General features: G+C 47.0%; 1 protein-coding gene across 2 annotated transcripts in view; it reads left to right on the top strand.

Annotated features, from left to right (window-relative positions):
• SIN3A (SIN3 transcription regulator family member A) overlaps positions 1-17,827 on the top strand; it is a 37,070-nt gene extending 19,243 nt beyond the window's left edge. For both annotated transcript variants that reach the window (XM_075505671.1, XM_075505670.1), the window contains exons 10-21: positions 1,141-1,259; positions 4,175-4,385; positions 6,523-6,639; positions 7,364-7,602; positions 8,808-8,991; positions 9,176-9,749; positions 10,264-10,433; positions 11,533-11,706; positions 12,522-12,614; positions 12,967-13,061; positions 13,640-13,847; positions 16,455-17,827. In XM_075505671.1, the coding sequence (XP_075361786.1) occupies positions 1,141-1,259; positions 4,175-4,385; positions 6,523-6,639; positions 7,364-7,602; positions 8,808-8,991; positions 9,176-9,749; positions 10,264-10,433; positions 11,533-11,706; positions 12,522-12,614; positions 12,967-13,061; positions 13,640-13,847; positions 16,455-16,685 (2,415 nt within the window). In that variant the 3' untranslated portion in view covers positions 16,686-17,827. The remainder of the gene's footprint in view (positions 1-1,140; positions 1,260-4,174; positions 4,386-6,522; positions 6,640-7,363; positions 7,603-8,807; positions 8,992-9,175; positions 9,750-10,263; positions 10,434-11,532; positions 11,707-12,521; positions 12,615-12,966; positions 13,062-13,639; positions 13,848-16,454) is intronic.
• The last annotated feature ends 1,769 nt before the right edge of the window (positions 17,828-19,596 follow it).

Below are 19,596 nucleotides of genomic sequence, written 5' to 3'. Positions count from 1 at the left end.
CCTTTATGAAATCCCTGTACAACCAGTGATGTGCGTGGCGTGTCTTGCTGTGTTGGCACAGCTTGTTGTACCCATCCACAACCAGCTGCGTGCAGTGTGGGAGCTCAGTTTACAAATCAGCTGGTTCATGTCGACATCGTTTTTTTTTTTTTTTTTTTTCCCTGAGAGGTGAATCTAATTAATTGCACAGTTGTGACCTGTTGCTGGTTTACCACACAGAACAAATGAAGGATATGTGGGATGTTTCCAAGTAGTACCTTGGTGTCTTCCCTCAGATGTCCATGCATTTCCTTATGGCTCAGAGGGGAGTATATAGTGAACATAAACAAGCCTTTTAAGTAATATTCATGTGTCGATGAAAGTCTTGGTTGCTCCCTGATGATGTGGTGCGTTTTGCAGCATGCTGTAGACCAGCTAATGGTAACTGGGAACCAATCTATTGCTCGGAGGATGTGTAGGTGTTAACAGGAGTAAACCTAGAAATCCCTGCTGTAGAATTATAACCATAATGACGAATATCTTAAAGATGATAGATCTCTGTCTGATGCGTAGATGCTAACTGTTCTCGTGGGAAGGGTAATGGTGTTGGTATGAATCGTTTGGTTTCCTCGTACTGTGAAGATAAGGGTTACAGAAGCTGGCTTATCTGTGATAACCCAAGCTGTAACACAGGCAGAGGCTGAAGTGGTATTACCCAGGGCACAGGCGTCTTACCCCTGCTCCCTACTTGCAATATTCTCTGATGTTTAAAGGCAGCCTGGGTGGGTTTGTGGTGCTGCAGTTACGACTGAGGTTGTCCATGCTTCCAGCATTTCGTAATCCAGCTGCTAGGGGGTTCTTTGAGGGATTTCATTCTTCACTTGCAACTTCGTTCTTCAGAGTAATGTACCGGGTGCTGATGTTGCAGGGCATACCCAGCAAGGAAATGGCTCACGTTGGTATTTGTTTGTCTGGCCCTGTGTACAGGGCAAGTTACCCTCTCTTCAGCTTACTTAAAGATTTGCGTTCTCGTTCCACATGTAATCTCCATGCATCTATGGAAAGCACAGTGTTGAATCCAGGTCTCCTGGACAGTGATAGCATACACAGCTTGATCTCACCCTGACAGCAACTGTTTTCCTCTTTTCTTCTCTCTTTAAGGTCCGCAAAGCTCTGCGTAGCACAGAAGCATACGAAAACTTCCTTCGCTGCCTGGTTATTTTCAACCAGGAGGTGATCTCCCGGGCTGAGCTCGTGCAGCTCGTTTCTCCATTCCTGGGGTAAGTGGAGTCTGTTTCCTTATGTGAGGTGAAAAGTTTACTCCACTTGGTCTGTTTCTGTTGCAAAGCCGGGAAAGAAATGCTAACCTTTGTGGTCGTTCAGGGGAATGCATCTTGTGTGGTTGCATGGCACAGAGGAGGAGGAACTCTGCTCCGAGAGCCGGGCAGTGGTTTCTTGTGCCACAAAGTACATCTGAGATGGAGTCCCCCTGCGCTGCCCACTTCCTCTGCTGTTGGTTGGCTCGACTTTTATCTGAATAGCCTGCCACTGCTTAATTGTCTGTCCACTAAATGATTGCACGAGTTGCTTCTGTGGCAGTGCATTCTCTGATCTCCTATTCCCTCCAGCTTGGCCTGAGTGTCATGAATGTACATGGTAACGTGCCATGTGCTGCTCTATGGGCAGGAAGATACTGGTGCATCCTGGTGCAAGATACTGGTGCATACAGGAAGATTCAAGTGCAAGGTCCTGCACTTGGGCCACAACAACCCCATGCAACGCTACAGGCTTGGGGAAGAGTGGCTGGAAAGCTGCCTGGCAGAAAAGGACCTGGGGGTGTTGGTTGACAGCTGCCTGAATACGAGCCAGCAGTGTGCCCAGGTGGCCAAGAAAGACAATGGCATCCTGGCTTGTATCAAAAATAGCGTGGCCAGCAGGAGTAGGGAAGTGATCGTGCCCCTGTACTCTGCACTGGTGAGGCCGCACCTCGAATACTGCGTTCAGTTTTGGGCCCCTCACTACAAGAGGGACATTGAGGTGCTGGAGCATGTCCAGAGAAGGGCAACGAAGCTGGTGAAGGGTCTGGAGCAGAAGTCTTATGAGGAGCGGCTGAGGGAACTGGGATTGTTTAGCCTGGAGAAAAGGAGGCTGAGGGGAGACCTTATCGCTCTCTACAACTACCTGAAAGGAGGTTGTAGAGAGGTGGGGGTCGGTCTCTTCTCCCAGGTAACAAGTGATAGGACGAGAGGAAATGGCCTGAAGTTGCACCAGGGGAGGTTTAGACTGGATATTAGGAAATTTTACTTCCCTGAAAGGGTTATCAAGCATTGGAACAGGCTGCCCAGGGAAGTGGTTGAGTTGACATCCCTGAGTCACCATCCCTGGAAGTATTTAAAAGACATTTGGATGAGGTGCTTAGGGACATGGTGTAGTGGTGGTCTTGGTAGTGTTAGGTTTACGGTTGGACTCAATGATCTTAAAGGTCTTTTCCAGCCTATACGATTCTGTGATTCTTTTGGTTCTTGGAAGCCCTTCAGCGGCTAATACTGTGCAAGTGCCATGTCTTTTAGGCTTTCAGACTTGGAGCAGGACAATAAGTGCCCTGCTTCAGTTTTCCTTCTAACTTCAGGCTCTTCTGCACTGCCCTTTTCTATTCTTTATCCAAGAGGAGGTGAGAGAGGGATTCCTAGCTATGTCTTGGCAGGCAGGCAGCATTCAAGAGCAGTGCTGGTACTGCTTGCTGTGTTTCTTCCTTTTTCAGAAGAGCAAACAGAATTATTTAGCAGCGTGTTATTGCAGTGTCTTGCTCTGGAATCATGGATTATTTCACCCAAGAAAAGATTTGCTGTCTAATTACATAGGAAATGTCCCTTAAAAAAGAGTGCTGATACAAACTAAAATTTCAAAAAAGCAAAAAGTAACTGAATTCTGTCCTGTAGCCAAAAATGATAAGGAGTACTATAGTTTAAATAGAAATTATGGCTTCCATGATTGCCAGTAGTGTACAGAACTCTGTATTAATCAGCTAAAACCAACCGATATCCTCTCATCAACTTTGGGCAGCAAGTTCAATGTTCCCGCTTCCTGCGAATTGAGTTCCTGGTTCCGAGGGAGAAGGCAATAGCAATGTAAATTGGGTTCAGGACCCCATTACACTAGCTACTGTGCAAAGAAACTGCCCCAAGGAGCTTCTACTCCTTCTGTAGCTCCACTGGAATTAGTCAGGCATCAGCAGGATGCTACCTTTAGCTAGGAAAGGTGAAGTATTCGACCAAAAAATTCCGAATTTCTCTCATCTACCATCTGTGCTCCTAGCTGTAAGGGTGAATGTCTGTATTGGGAAAGGTTATAATACAGGTTATAATATTTCCTTATTCTGGAGTTGGACATTATCTTCTGTCATGTAATGAAAAAGCAATAAATGAGCAGTGATTCAATTAGCCTCAGTAACAGGTTCGATTCCTCATATTGCTGGAGCTTTGCATGAGATAAGAGGAGTTGAACAGACGCGCTATTTTAGACTAATAAATTCTTCAGAAAACTTTTCTCTACAAGCAGGCAAGCTTAGGCCTTGCAGGCAAAGGCTTCTTCACAATTTGTGCTGGTCTGTGTAGTCTGGGGAGGCAGCGCTGGTTGAAGCAATTGCTCAGCACTGAAACCTTTTGCTATGTAGTGACAGAATCACTTTTCAGTTTCTTCTTGCTGCTTTTGGAAAGGAAAGGTCTGTTTTAAGGTTAAGAACGTTGGCAAACAACTGGGAATCTGGCCCAAGTTCACTACCAGGGTAGTTTGGGAGACCTAGATGTGACCCTGCAATGGGTGCTACCCCTGCAGTGAAAGCTTTGGCTGCTGTTCCTTACTTTTCTTGTGGGGACTGTACACACAAGGCATTTGGAGGGTGTATCGGTGCTTGTCTGTTATCCTTGGCAATATGGGGGGATAATACAAAAACACCTTCGTTGCACCAAGAGAGCAATCCACCACCTGATCAATAAACAGTTACTCACTTCCCATTTGATCAGGCTCTGTGGAAGTGAGATTGAGCAGAGAGGGTCCTTCTCTCACCAGACTGATAATTCAGAGGGTCTTTTTGGACACAGTCTGTCTGTAGAATCAATTCTAGCCTCAGCATCACAGCTCAGCGGTGTTTGATTTCTACTTAGCTAGTTCTTCACTTCATTCATTTTATTTTTAGGAAATTCCCAGAATTGTTCACTTGGTTTAAAAACTTTCTGGGGTATAAAGAGTCTGTTCACATGGAGACATATCCGAAGGAACGGGCTACCGAGGGGATTGCCATGGAGATAGACTATGCCTCCTGTAAAAGACTGGGCTCCAGCTACCGAGCCTTACCCAAGAGCTACCAGCAACCCAAGTGCACGGGGCGGACTCCACTGTGTAAAGAGGTAAGATGCTCTTGGATGGGAATTGTGTGACAGAGGAAGGTTATTCCTAGCCTTCTCAGAGGGATGGAGCAAGGATGAGTGGAACAGTAGAACAGGATGGGGAATTTACTTTGTATCCCTGAGCTATGATGAAAAGGTTTCCAGGGATGTCGGGACACGTCTGCTCTCATGCAGCAGAGTTGTGCTGCTGCCTGCGCCCTAGAACTGGCACTGGGCATGGAGCTGGGGCCAGGCAGCTGCCTGTTGTGGTGGATGGTGGATCTGGTTAGCACTGATCCAGCACTGAGCCATGCTGCTCCTGCACCCAGGCAAGTGCGGGCATACCATCCTGGCTCGGGATCATTGCGGTACGTGTCGGAGCCCAAGGTGAGCATGCCCTGAGGTGTTCCTAGTGGCGAGTGAGCACTTGGCACTCCCGCAAACATCTGGATCGTGTCCAGAAGCTATTGCACAGGGTGAGGCGTTAGTCTAGGAATGGGTTATGCTGGAAGTTGGCTGGGAGATACGATACCCACGTGGCTTTGATGGTTGGCATCAGCTCTTCTCCAGTGGCGCTTGTGAAAGGGTTGCATGAAGCATTGGGGAGCAGCTGGAAAAAAACCCCACCAAATAGGTGTGATGTTTAACTACTTAAATAAAATGTAGGGGCATTAGATATATATGATGTTTTACGTAGTATAACATGTGAAAAGAACATTAAGGTTACAAACTTAAACTCTTGAGCAGGAAATGGCAGAACTAGTTTTCTGCATGGTCTTAATGTGATCTCAGGCATCTTTTACAAGGCAGTATGTAGTTCAGGGTTATTGCTACCTTTTTACCCAAATTCCCACTTTATCTGCTTTCAGAGTTGTCTCTAGTCCAACCTTAAAAGGAAATCACATTTTCTGTAGACAGATTCTCCCACATGTCCCTCACACGCTTCTTTCTTTCTACCTGAAATGCTACGAAGACCTCTTGTCTTCAGAAATGGTGCATTGCTTCAGGAAATTGGCTCCCTACAGGGAACCAGCCTTCTTGGTCAAGAGTCAAAGCTGGTCTCTCAACAAACTCCTGCAGGATCAGATGTACTCATTGAGACCTTTAATGTTTTGTAATGACCTTTTGGTCAAAGTGGGAATGGTACTGGCTGATCCTGTTCCTTCACTGGTGTTAAAGGTAATGTTTTGGGGGTGAGTGAGCAGGACTCTTGCTGAAGGCCAGTTAATAAACATGATGCTTAAGAGCGTTCACTGGAGGAGGGGAGAGCCCCAGAAATCCCTTCCCTAGGTGACTGCAGTCAGCAGTGGCACCTGCAACAAATAGTGAGGAGATTGCTGTTTGGGAACATCATGGGTTTTGTGTCCTTACACTCCTTGAGAGATGGGGAGGACAAATGTGGGTGACGAAGATGCAGTTAGCAGTGGTGATAGGTGTTCAGCTGAAGTGGTGGCAAGATAGTGAAAACAACCTGGGCAAGAGACATTGTAAGTTTTTTAATCTAAGCCCTGACAAGTCTCTCAAAAGTGTCTTGTGTGATGCAGCAATGAACTTTTCTTCCTGTGAGAATCTAATGACTTAGTTGTTCAGGCTTCAGGTTTATGAAAACTGGGCCTGACTTTCAAGACTGCCTGCCAAAATCCTTGTTTCTTTGCCTTTGGCCTCTTTGAGGTTTCTTTTGAATGTTCTGTTCCTGTTTGGAGGTGGTGAAAACTGCAGGTGCTCAGCTGCTTTGTCAGGAAAGGTGTTGCTGGGGTATGGATTTATATTCCCAATTAGCCTTATTTGGAGGTAGAAACCACGTACTGTCTAACAGTCATGTCTGACGTGATGACCACCCAGTGTTGTCAATGGTGAATCACACGCATGATGAACCAGCTGGTTGCAGCTGACTAATCCAAAGTAACGGAAAAGCTCCTTTCACCTTTCTTTTTCTCTTCCCTTGCAAGTTTCTTCTCACAGCTCCAGCTAATGAATTTTACAGACTGCCTGGATGTTTCTGTTCTGGCTGTTTGGGGTTGCCCCCTGAATGCTGGGCTTTGGAAGGGGCACACAATTTTTGCAACTGGGGAATTATATCCTTCCATCAGAAGACTGGGCTCAGCCAGAGGAGTGTGACGCCCTTGAAGACTGACTGTGACTCTTGTCTCCCTCAAAGGTTTTGAATGACACCTGGGTCTCCTTCCCGTCCTGGTCCGAAGACTCCACATTCGTGAGCTCCAAGAAGACGCAATATGAAGAGCACATCTACAGGTGCGAGGATGAGCGTTTCGAGGTAAATTGTTTTTCCTTGATTCATGTCTCGGAAAGCTTGGGGTCCTGTCAACAGTTCATGATCTTGATATAATTATACCTTTAATACTACTGCTTAGAATCTGTTTTTATTGTGTGTCTGTCGCCTGTTTTTTTGCATAAAAGGTCATGTTCTCTTAACTCAAGAAGCAGTGGCTGCATAACCACCTCTCACTCCAAGCTACCACCCCTGCCCCTCACGTTTTGTGCAGAGCTCTTCGTTCACACCGCTCCAGATGAAATTGTTCAATGGCCAGCATATAATTGATGCATCTTTTCTGTTCTTACTGCCCACGTAGCGCACGAGAACATGCATTCCCCTGTAATAATCTGAAAAGTGATATGTTCAGGATGTTAAATGATTGACATCTTGACTTGAAATGGAAGTTAGCTTGGCAATTACCTGAATACGCTCAGATTCAGCACATCCTTTTGTAGAGTAACTGTCAATTGTGTTCTATTCCCAGGTGGAAAATGTAATTTCCTAACAGTATCGTTCTGGTAGCCTTTAAATTCTTATGCAGTATTATCTGGGTAGCAGATAAAATATAATTGGATTATTTTAGAGCAGCTGAAGATGGAAACCACTGCTTGAGAACATCTTGTTAAACATGCACGGCTTCTTGTTTCATGTCACTTAAATGTTAGCCTCTGTGAAGTATCATGTTTTATCTATTCAATGATGGATAATGCACCGTTTGCTTCAGCTGGATGTTGTCTTGGAGACCAACTTGGCAACGATCCGCGTCCTTGAGGCAATCCAAAAGAAACTCTCGCGCTTGTCTGCCGAGGAACAGGCCAAATTCCGGCTGGACAACACTCTGGGTGGCACTTCGGAGGTGATCCACCGCAAGGCTCTCCAGAGGATATATGCTGACAAAGCAGCCGACATCATTGATGGACTTCGGAAGAACCCATCCGTGGCTGTTCCCATTGTACTGAAAAGGTACTGACTTCTCTAGCACCCTGCCCCGGGGGGCTCTACCGAAGGATAAGGCACCATACGTGATCCAGGTGTATGTAAAAGTAGCTAATTTCTGCCCCTAAAGGGTGCGACCTCCACAAGGCTGTAATTTAAGAAGTGCACTTTATGTTCTGGTCAGTTGCTGTATTTCATAATAAGCACCTAGAAAGAGGGAATTACTCTTCTGAAACAAAAACCTTACTAGCTCAGCTTGGAGGGATGTAGAGCTTTTGTTGTCTCCTCTTAAACCTTATTTCTTCCCCAGTGTTGGCATCGTGCGTAAGATGAGGAAACTGTATTGTGTGGATTGATCCAGGGCTAAATTTAATCCCTTCCCAAATCCCGCGGCTGTATGTGACCGTGGGTTCAGATTGAGGTGGCTGTGTTACCCTCAGATTCCCAGTTCAGTTTCTGTTGTCAACTTCCCCTTCCTTGGTCAAGAAAAGCGAGTGGATGCTGCAAGTCCTTGGGGAAGCTTGAGGAGGTGTGTAAGGAGGAGATACTCTTCCCCAGACACTTCCCATCTCTGTGGGACTGTCACTCCTGTGTCTCAGGGCTCTGAGAGCTGGGGCTAACAGCCTTACCCAGGATACCTGCGAGGTCACAGCTTCCCCACCCTGCTGCGAGGACACTCTTCCTGTGAGCTGGGCCTTGAGCTGCATCAGATGCTTTGCTTGAGATAGTGAGTCGAGGTTCAGGAGTCTATTCCCAGGAAGCTCACGTTGCCGCAAGGCAATAACTTTGTTAATCATCCAAACTAAGCTACTCCTTTTCAGCAGCTGGAGCTACACAACTTTCTGGGGATTTCTGAGAGAGCTGGGCCAGCTCCTGTGGCTCTCCCGTCCCTTCAGCCCCTCTCCCTGCTGTGGACAGTGGGACTAGAGGGATGCTAAACCCTCTAGCTGTCCTGGCATGCCATGGGGGGAAGCACAAGCCTTCAAGCTACTTTGTTCCTGAGCTGTGTTACTTAGACATGAGAGAAGTCCAGAGGGGTTTATTCAGAAGAGTGTGTGCAGGGTGCCCTTCCTGTAAAGCTCCGTTCTGTGGGATGGCTTTCATTTATGCCCATTTCATAAGGAGTTCAGCTCTTGTCAGTGCTGGCCAGGAACCACAGGCTTAGGTTTTCCTTATGTGCTCAGAGTGGGACCTTTATGTCTCTTAGCTCACCCTTCTTTTCTTGATCCAAGGTTAAAGATGAAAGAGGAAGAGTGGCGAGAAGCCCAGAGAGGATTTAATAAAGTCTGGCGAGAGCAGAATGAGAAGTATTACCTGAAATCCTTGGACCACCAGGGCATCAACTTCAAGCAGAATGATACCAAGGTCCTCAGGTCAAAGAGTCTCCTCAATGAGATTGAAAGCATCTATGATGAGGTAAGATGGTCACCAATAGTTTCCTTCCCTCAAGTTTATGTAGCTTGCAAGTGCAGTTTCAGTTCCTGTTCCTCACCGCTCGATGAGAGAGGAAGTCTGTGCCACTGGCAGAGCTTTCTGAAATGCTCTTGGGTGGAGAGAGGTGTTTGGGACTAATTTTTGTGCTATGTTTCTCATTTGTTAGAGGCAAGAACAGGCTTCAGAAGACAATGCTGGAGTCCCCACAGGCCCACACCTATCACTAGCATATGAAGACAAGCAGATCCTGGAAGATGCTGCCTCTCTCATCATCCACCATGTGAAGCGGCAGACGGGAATCCAGAAAGAGGACAAGTACAAAATCAAGCAGATCATGTATCACTTCATTCCAGACCTACTGTTTGCTCAGCGAGGTGAACTCTCGGATGTGGAAGAGGAGGAAGAAGAGGAAATGGATGTGGATGAAGCTACTGGGGCTGCAAAAAAGCACAACGGTGTTGGGGGCAGTCCTCCCAAAACCAAGCTGATGTTCAACAACACGACAGCCCAGAAGCTGCGGGGCATGGATGAGGTCTACAATCTCTTCTACGTGAACAGCAACTGGTACATATTCATGCGGCTGCATCAGATCCTGTGCTTGCGGCTGCTGAGGATCTGCACCCAGGCCGAGCGGCAGATCGAAGAGGAGACGCGGGAAAGGGAGTGGGAGAGGGAAGTGCTGGGCATAAAGCGAGACAAGAGTGACAGTCCTGCCATCCAGCTGCGACTGAAGGAGCCTAGTGAGTGACTTCTGGTGGGAGGCTGGGGAAGAAAGATGCTTCTCTTCGTAGTATATTGACAGGGCTTACTTGGTGTCTTCAGGCATGTTACAGCAGTGACCCTTTAAAATAGGAGGATCTCTCTTATTATCACTAGGCAGCACTGAATTGAGGGAGGAGATGAGAAGGTGTGGGGTATGTGGGACTCGAATAGCAGAATGGTAATATGCAGCAGTTATTTCATAAGTTTTCTTTTTACACTTGCGTATCTAAAGTACCCTTGAGTTCCCTAACTAAAAGATTTTTAAAAAGTCTTTCAGAAATAAAGACCTCATGGAGGAGGCTAGAGCTAGAAAGCAAGAGATTATGAAAGTACCCGTGGCCTTAAAAGGACTCATTTAAATGTCTATAAAAGACAAACTTAAGTCTATTCCAGTAACTCTTCAGCTTGACTGGGTAGTCTGAGGACCAAAACTCAAAAGCAACCCTTCCTGGGGGTGGTGTGAAGAATCTCTCCCATTCGGTCTCATTGCAGTGGACATCGATGTTGAGGATTATTACCCAGCCTTCCTGGACATGGTGCGCAATCTTCTGGATGGGAACATGGACTCGTCGCAGTACGAGGACTCCTTGCGTGAAATGTTCACCATTCACGCCTATATCGCCTTTACCATGGACAAGCTGATCCAGAGCATTGTTCGACAGGTGACTGCCAGCAAAGGCTGGAGGGTGGATGGTTCAGTGTAGAGAAAGTAGCTGGGTTGTTTGCTGCAGTGACAGCCCAGGCCTGCGTTGGAGGGGGAGTGTTGTATGCCTAAATGGGGAATTTCAGGGGTAAGCAGGTAAATTCTGGGTGTTTTTAACCCAGCTCTAACACTGGTGTAGAGAGACATGATAAAAGATAATTTCTGATGTATTTAAATTATTGAGAATATCCTCTCTCTGCGTATAGAGTTCTCCCTTTGTTTTCCAGAAGTTTTAGGATATAAGTATTCAACTTCAAAGCGTCTCCAGAGCTAATCTTGCTTTAACTTTAAAAAAAGCATTAAATGGCATTTAAATAATGCCATTTCACCAGGGGTGTAGGAGCAGTGCATGCCTTTTCTAAAAAGCTTTGTCTCTTTTATCTGGCTGTTTGAGTAGCTCATTTGGGCTGTTAAACTCTAGTCCTTTTATTGGGCTGGTAGGAAGAATGTGTGACCAAGGGAAAAATTCTTCATGTGCCTTTTTGTAGCGTAAAGAACAAAAACAGACACAAGGGGCTAGAAGTGGAATGGCTTGAAAGGCCTTTTCTTTTTCAGAGGGGTAGAGCTGCTTTTCAGAAGCCCTGTACTTCAGTCCAGAGATTAACTGAATTCAAAAGACAGTCGAGTGACTTCTGATTTTTAAACTTGTACAAAATAAGGATTTGATACTAAATCTCCCACCCCTCTCCTCAGACACAGCAGCAGCATCTTGCTGTGGAGGGAATATACTATGTCATGGTACTCTAGCCCTTCCTCCCTTGCTGCTGATCAGGATGTTCCCTGCCTATAGGTTTTCTCTGAGTAGCTGTACTTTGCCACCTGCTGATTTTTTTTAAAGATACTGTGTCTTTTTACATAGCTGCAGAGATCATCTGCAAGTGGAAGAAGCTACTAAAAATGTAGCCTTAAACTCATGCTTTTTCAGCTTTTTTTTTTTTTTTTTTTTTTTTGCTTGGGCTTAAACCCATGGTTACATCTTTGTTTCTTTCTGTTCTGTGCTGATGGGCATGTAGCAGACTCCCTAATGAACACCATCCCTGCTTTCTTCCTTTTTGCAGCTCCAGCACATAGTGAGCGATGAGATCTGTGTGCAGGTAACAGACCTCTACCTGTCAGAGAACAACAACGGAGCAACAGGAGGTCTTCTCGCTTCCCAGTCTTCTCGTACTCTTCTGGAGGTCGCGTACCAGCGCAAAGCTGAGCAGCTCATGTCAGAGGAGAACTGTTTCAAGGTAAAGCCGGGCTGCGAACTGTGGTGTAAAAGCAGCAAGCAGTGAGGGGGATGCCTTTTAAGAAGGGAGAGGCACCAGTCCTTTAAAAAGTCCACCCAAGAGCCCTGAGGACTTTCTGTAGCTCTGGAAGTTGAAAGAAAAGCTTCAGTGGCAGCTTTTGGCACGTAGGTTAATGCTTCTGTAAGTGCCCCTCAGAAATGAGATTTCAAGGAGAAATATATTTCCTGAAACAGCAACGCTGTTTCACAATGTGCTTCACAATGTGTTTGGGTTGTGTCATATTGACTGCTTTGCTGTCACGGGTTTTAATTTGTTAGGTCAAACTCTCCCATTTCTCTCAACCTTTGTCAACTGTGGGGAGATCTGCTAATACTGACTGGGCATTAAATCACTGCTGACTGTATACATTGCTAAATAAACCTGGTGCACTGTGCTAATCAAATCCATACTTCCTTCACCTAAGATGCAGGAAGTGGTCGGGTACTTTCCAAGTGAGTAAACTACTTTGAGTAAAAGCCTGTGTGTATAATCTCTCTTCCCTTGCCGTCAAACTTATTTTGGGGGCTCAAGAAGGACCCACACCACTCCAAAAACAACAACAAAAAGAAAGATTTTCAAAAAGCTTCTCAATGTTCCTCAAAGATTGTGCAATTTGGCTAGTGTTTTCCCTTTGCTGTCAGGCATGTGGGAAGCACAGGTTTTTCCCTTAAAACTATACCAACTTGCTTCATTCTCCCTTTGCCCCAATGAGAAGTGGAAGATGTTTTTTCTGTTTGAAACCTCTTACTGAAGTCCCTTCTGCCTTTTCTTTATAGCTGATGTTCATTCAGAGTAGAGGTCAAGTTCAGTTAACCATTGAACTGCTGGACACAGAAGAGGAGAACTCTGATGACCCCGTAGAAGCAGAGGTAAGAGCAGCTTGTCCAGAGAGCTGACTGTGATGGTCGAGGGTGCACTGGACCAGAGTGTCCAGTGGACTGTTGTTGTGGTCCATTAGCACAAGATAAAGAAACATCAAGGACACACGGTAAAGCTTTCTGTGATGTGAGTAGGCAAATCCTTCTTGGTTTATTTTGTATTAGAAAACCCTCAAAACTGTATAGAAAAACATTGTACCTGCCTTTTTGGGGATAAGATGCACAGAGCCTTCAAAAGTGACCTTGTGTTCATCCACATAACTTCTGGCTTAGCCTCCTTAACCATCCCATGTTGTTTGGTGGGAAGGCAGTGGCTGATCTGTGCTCTGTGCTTAACTTCCAGCGCTGGTCGGACTACGTGGAGCGGTACGTCAACTCCGATTCTACCTCCCCTGAGCTCCGGGAGCACCTGGCCCAGAAACCGGTCTTCCTGCCAAGGTGAGCGGCCAGGCTGTGCTGTGACCCCTACCTGATGGGCTGTGCCTGGCCGTAGAGGGCAGAGCGACTGCACTCCATCACAGGGCTGGGTGGTCAGTCTCACCTGTATTTTAATGCTATGACAGAAGCCTTTACCCTGGCAGCATGGTGTAGAGGTACCGTGCTGCTGTTCATCCTAAAAGCCTGTGGGTCCACCCCAGGCTCCTGCTCTCCAGTGACTGAGAGATGGGATGGTCCACAGATGGCAGAGAGGGTGAGGGCTGATGACTTGCCAGATTGGGTTTTTTTGGCAGTCCTGCCTTGGCTTACAGTAACCCTCTACCTGAAAACAGCGGGTGCCACATCAGGGCTTTTCATGAGCAGGGAGCTGACTGCGCAATAGCTGTAATTTCAGAAATAAGATAGACCCAGTGGGCTGACTTGTTGTAGGGGTCTGAGCCTGAATGACTGCAACAAGCAGTTGTGCTCCAAGCTATTTGCCAGGCTTTTGACGGGCCAGCACAGATCCACCAGCTGCATCCAGCTTAGTAGTGCTAGAAGGTGAGCACTAATTCCAAGAGGGGTTCTCTGATTTGCAGGAATCTGAGGCGGATCCGTAAGTGTCAGCGTGGTCGGGAGCAGCAGGAGAAGGAAGGGAAGGAGGGAAACAGTAAGAAGTCCATGGAGAACGTGGAGAGCTTGGACAAGCTGGAGTGTAAATTCAAACTGAACTCCTATAAGATGGTGTACGTGATCAAATCGGAGGATTACATGTACAGGAGGACCGCTCTGCTGCGAGCTCAGCAGGTAGGAGCGAGCGGAAGGACCAGGGTGGGCAGCTGGTGTTTCCTGGGACCCCTGCTCCCAAAGGTCAGGTGGGGAGAGTTAGATGAAACATCCTTGGGGATCCCGATTGGTAACATTTAGCGATCTTTGTGTTGCCAGGAGGATGGTGTGCTCTTTTGTCCTCCCAAGGCACTGAAGATCTTCTGAATGTTCCTAAGGTGTAATCTTTTCTTCTTCCACCTCTAACTATCATCGTCCTCCCACCTCTCCTCCCTTCTCTCTAGAGAGTTTTATTATGGTAGGACAGGTGGTTTTGACCGTAAGCTCTCAAATTTCTTCCAGGAGGTACTTCCCATGGGTGGTGTTCCCCCTTTTAGGGAAGAACCTGTCTTCTGCATGTTCTTGTGGTGACGTGTGAGAGTGCCTGTTCTTCCAGGGCTTCCTCAAAGATGAATCAATCAGAGGGCAGAGCATCAAATGCCTTCTGTCCCTGTGGATCCCTCTGGGTACCATTCCCTCATCGTTTCCTGTCCCCACAGTCACGGAGAGTGGGAGACCTCGGGTCACTCCCACACAGCGGAGTGCGGCCAACATGTGGCAGCAGCTCTAGAAAAGCTGGTTTTATGGCAAGGATGGGAGGGGTGAGGTCACCCATACAGAAAATTCCCCATGGGTATTTGTCCAGGGCTTGGAAGTCCTGGACCCAAGGGTCTGTGACATCTCGCATCCAGCAGTCAAAGCTTGTGATTGCTGATTTAGATTGGGATTCAACTTTTTGAAGTTACTCACATTTGCTTTTGGTTCTTTGTGCCAAAAGTAACTGTTGGGGCAAGGGAAGGAGGAGGTGACTGGGATAGGTGGGGAGGCAGGGGAGCAGGGGGGGGGGGGGGGGAGGAAGTGTCAGCTCTCCAGCTGTTCTTGAGCTGTAAAGGTTGGGGTTTACTCAAGATTAAAACAGCATGTGACTCCAGATCAGCCAAATTCAGAAGGTTTCAGTTGGAGAAAGCTGATTTGGTCTTCTGAACACATTGACACTCAGTTATTTTTCTCATCCCATGGGAATATTTCCATCCAATAGAGAAAACCAGGGAGCTTTAACAGCAAACTCCAGTTCTAGACTGGCTATTTAGACTTGAGGTTTGAAATACTTCACTATAATTTTATTGTAATCTATTTGAAACACAATGTTAAGCAGAATGCCATTGCTTAGAATGTAAAAGAAGGTGAAACCTGCCAGATTCAGGCAAAAGTTACTGACTTAAGCAACTAGAAGCAGAGGTACCCGAGAGGCTCTGTCAGCAGTAGTCTCTTCTGTAGCTGCAGAGATTGTTTTCAGTTTATTTAATTGTTTGCTCTTCTGAACAAACTACTGATCACTGAGAAAATGCACTGGGAGATGAGGGAGTGGAAGAGGTGCACACTGCTTCCTGCCTAGTAAATCATCCTTCACAGCTCCGTTTTAGTCATGTATCTGGACTTATAAAACAACTACTTACAATCTCTTCCTTGCTGATGAAATACAAACAATGGTTTTATTTCATTAGTTGTGAGTACTGGTTTGACAAAATTACTTTACATCAGATGAGAGTGTTTTATTTCAGTAGTGACTCTTTAAAATGCTGATACTGAGGAATTTGATTGAATTCCATCTATCCCATTCAACTGGCACAGACCTCAAGGAAAAGTTGTATCATAAACAGGATGCTATACGCCAGTGTTTGTCACAGAGAACCTGAACATAAGTCAAATTATTGAACTTTGAAGTTTATAGCATGCAGCATAGCCCCTTGGTTAGTGAAGTACACCGAAAGAGCTGAGAAGCTACTTGGAACTACAAATCTATTGCATTTAACAGTTAACACTGAGAAGCAGTCAGTCTTTGGGAGAAGAACAAAACAAATAATAAAATACGTAAGTTTTAATCTTGAGGCTTAATTATATTTGCTGTTTTCAATTATGACTGTAGTCATGGCTTTCAAGCCATCCGTCCTGGATTTTACATTCTTTAAGCAGATGCTTTTACTCAAGATGTGCGCAGCTTTTCCTCTCCTGATGCTTCTGTTAAGCCAGCAGTTCTTAGACCTTTTAGACCTGACCTGGTTCTTAATTTTCCGTAGCAGTTGGGGCCCCTGACACGTGTAATGTGTGTTGAGCTTGCTCTTTTCTGGGACTGTGCTCCTCTGCGGGGGGCTGGAGGCAGACCCTGAGGGCTGGGGAGAGCAGGGCTTGCCTGGTCCGGGGTCTATCTTGGCTCCTGGCTGCTTGAGGAGGAGGAGGAGGCAGCATCTTTTGGGCAATGCAGCAGGGACGCAGTGTTGGGCGTGCAGCTCTTGGGCTCCCACAGCATATGTTCTGTGTCCCCAGCCTGAGCGCTGCTGTATTAAAAAAAGAGCATAAGTCTCTTGGTATTCCTGAGTTCGTTTTGCCACTGTAATTCCTTGGAGAGGAGGCCTGAGGGCCTTTATTGGTGCTTTTCCTCAGTTGTTAGCAAGAGCTGGTGTCTGCATTACAAATTTCCTCTAGCTGTTGTTCCCCTCGGTTGTGTCGACTGGCAGCCAAGCTTTGCATAACGCTGCAGTTTGGGGGAACGAAGCCGCCTTTTTGTAACACCTCTTCCTATTTCTGTAGTCCCATGAAAGAGTGAGCAAGCGGCTGCACCAGCGGTTCCAGGCCTGGGTGGACAAATGGACCAAGGAGCACGTGTCCCGCGAAATGGCAGCCGAGACAAACAAGTGGCTAATGGGCGAAGGGTTGGAGGGCTTGGTGCCCTGCACCACCACCTGTGACACAGAGACCCTGCACTTTGTGAGCATTAACAAGTACCGCGTCAAATATGGCACAATATTCAAGACACCATAAAACTACCCCGGGGTGAGGGAAGAGCCCGGGAGATGTGTGTGTGTGCGCGCATCAAGGAAAGGAGGAAGATGCCTTTCTCCCCTCACTGTGTATCTCCGTAACATGGCCACTTGACTAGTGCGTGGCTGGTACAACCTGTCACCAGCGGGATTCCCTGTAGGGATGCGGATCTCCGCCGGCGCCCGCTGGGACCATGGGCTGCTGGCCCTTTGACTTCAGCATGCGTCTCCGGAGGGCAGGAAGGACGCTTCTCTGAACTGAGCCATCCCAGAGAAACACAACAAGCTCGTACACACCAGCAGTGTTGAGGCTTTGACTCCCTGAAGGCCCTGAGCGGTGAGGGAAGAGAACCAGAGGCTCTCCACGACCGGACCGCTTGGATGTGTCCCGAAATCCCCAGGTGCCTGTTGAGACTGGATTCTCCTCCCTTCGCGCTGCCGCCAGCCAGCCAGGCTCCTGCACGGGGCCCTGGGGCAGCCCAATGCCACCTCACAGAGCGGACCCTGGGTTCCTCTCACCTCCCTCTCCTCCCTCCCAGGCTGGACTCACCCCGTGCAGATCGGTCTGTCCTTTCTAGTGCCAGTGGAACTGTTTGGTTTTTTTTTTTTGTTGGGTTTTTTTTTTTGTACCTGCTTGTTTACTAGTCTCTCCTAGTGCCATGCACCAGCTTTTCACACACATGTACGTACACACACACAACAAAGAACAACACGATTTTAACATGTTCCCCTCCTGTTTTGTAAATAAATGTACAAATTGTCAATTTTTGGGGTTTTTTTGTTTGTTTGTTTTGGGGTTTTGGTTTTTTGGGGGTTTTTTGTTTGGTTGGTTGGTTTTTTTTTTATTAAAGGAAGTATGCTTGATGTGCTAGCATAATTGTACTAGCTTCTTGTGTACCATAGTACCAGGTGGCTTGAGAATTAGTACTGACAGACAGACCGACGGAGACATTTATTACACTTTTTACCAAAGGGAGTTATCATTGTAGTGCTTTTTGTGTGGAAACTTTTTTCTCCTTTTTTTGTAAATAAAAATAATGTCTTTGTTCTTAACTGGAGGAAGACACTCGCTCACCCACAGCCCTGTTCCTGGTCTGAAAGGCACCGTGCAGCATGCAGTTTTTAGGGTGGGGAAGGGGCGGGGGGGGGCGCATCCCACCATTTTATGTGATTGGCTTCACAATCTGAGAGGAAAAAGCAGAGGCAGCGTGTGTGTTTTGCGGTTAACACAACCGAGGTATAAGCAGTCTGTTAAGATATAGAAATATATATTATATAATTTTAATTTTTTTTTTTAATTTTTGTTTTTCCTGGTGGGTAATTTTTATCCACCTAGTCTTCCAGCTCCAAGGACCTTCGCTTTTGGGAAGTGTTGCTGAGCTACTTAGCTGGGGTTGATTGTGCTGATGTATTTTTTCCTCTCAGTATTGGAGAAAACATCATCTGAAGTACCAAACCAGTATTTGACAGAGCCGCTTGTGTGTGTGTTTGTGTGCGGTGCGTGCGTGCGTGCAAGAGAAGGGTGAGGGGGTGGGGCAGGTCTCGGGTGCATTTCACTAGTGAAATCCACATATGGGATATATATTTTTTTAAGTATAGAAGTTTAGCGCTGGCAGATATTTAAAACACAGGGGAAGATTCTGATTTTAAAAAAAGAAGTCGGCACAGACTTCGTTAGCCACGACAGACACAACTGCACTGTCTCTCCTCCTCAAAGGAGGCAGCTTTCCTTGCACAAATCCATGCTGCCGGTCCTAAGCACCCAAAACAGCTTCCATTGTCCCTGGCTGGGGAGCTGCAAGCAGGGCTTTGCCACTGCTTAAACCTCTCCCAGGTTGTTTTTTTTTCTCCAAGACAGCACCGGAGCTCCCCTCCCTTCCGCAAGCAGAGAGCTGGGGAGTGAGTCTGGAGGGGGACGCGTGCCTTGCCAGGAGAGCTGGGGTGGAAGTGTGCGGCCCTGAGGGGCCACTACTCATTGGCAGCCAATGTACAGCAGGCAGATCTTGAACGGGAGCCTCCTATGGAGAGAGGGAAAGAGAGGGAAGAGCCCAGCGGGGAATATTCACAGTTTGCCAGCAATAAGTTACCCGTCTCGTTTCTCCTCCTTTGCTGTAACCAGGCAGGAAGAGGCTCTTGTGTGTCCTCTTCCATTTCAAAGGTTTCACGTGTGCTCCCCTGCTATTTCCCCCTTATTTTTTCCTGTTGTATGCTGAAGGTGATCTGGAAGCAAAAATCTTGGGTGATTTAGACTTTTGACCAGCTTGGAAGTAACAGCTGCTGCTGCTGCTGCTGCTTGGTGGGTGTCTTGTCCCAGGAGTCTGTGCCTGCATGTCATTGAGCGCAAGGGGGCTGGCGCGGATCCCTGGGATATGCCGCGGGGAGAGCTCTGCCTTCGGCAGCCAGCCGCCCTCCCTCCGTCTGACATCCCAGCTCTGCTCCCAGCCTGTATCATAGCAGAGGTTTGGGGTTTTTTTTTTCTTTTTATTTGAATTTGCTTTTTGTAATCTGTAATGTGATCCTCGGCCCACAATCCATGTGATTTCTATACAAATGTTGTAAACTTGATTGTAGTGCAGTATTTCCATTAAAATATCAGGGCTAATCATTGTGTTACAGATTCTTCCTTCCTTCCTGATCATACACAATGAAATTTTGGGGCGCTTCTGAGGGAAAAAGGGGACAGGGAGGACAAGAAGTGGGTGCAGAATTGCTTAGGCCGAGGGACGGAGAGATGAGACTTGCACCTCTGCTCAGGTTCTGCCTCTGGTTTCCATGAATTTACTAAAACGCCGTGTTTTGCGGTGGCTGGAGGCAATAATTAGCTGTTTATTTTTCTCCTGAAGCCGGGAGGGAGCGTGTTTCCAGGCCCACGGGAGGAAGGAGCGAACAAGGCCGCTCCTCGGGGGCACGCT

This window comes from Mycteria americana, chromosome 6 (assembly GCF_035582795.1).
Source record: "Mycteria americana isolate JAX WOST 10 ecotype Jacksonville Zoo and Gardens chromosome 6, USCA_MyAme_1.0, whole genome shotgun sequence".
NCBI classification, from domain to species: Eukaryota; Metazoa; Chordata; class Aves; order Ciconiiformes; family Ciconiidae; genus Mycteria; species Mycteria americana.
Note: the sequence above shows the minus strand (reverse complement) of the source record. Positions and strands in the feature narration are given on the sequence as shown.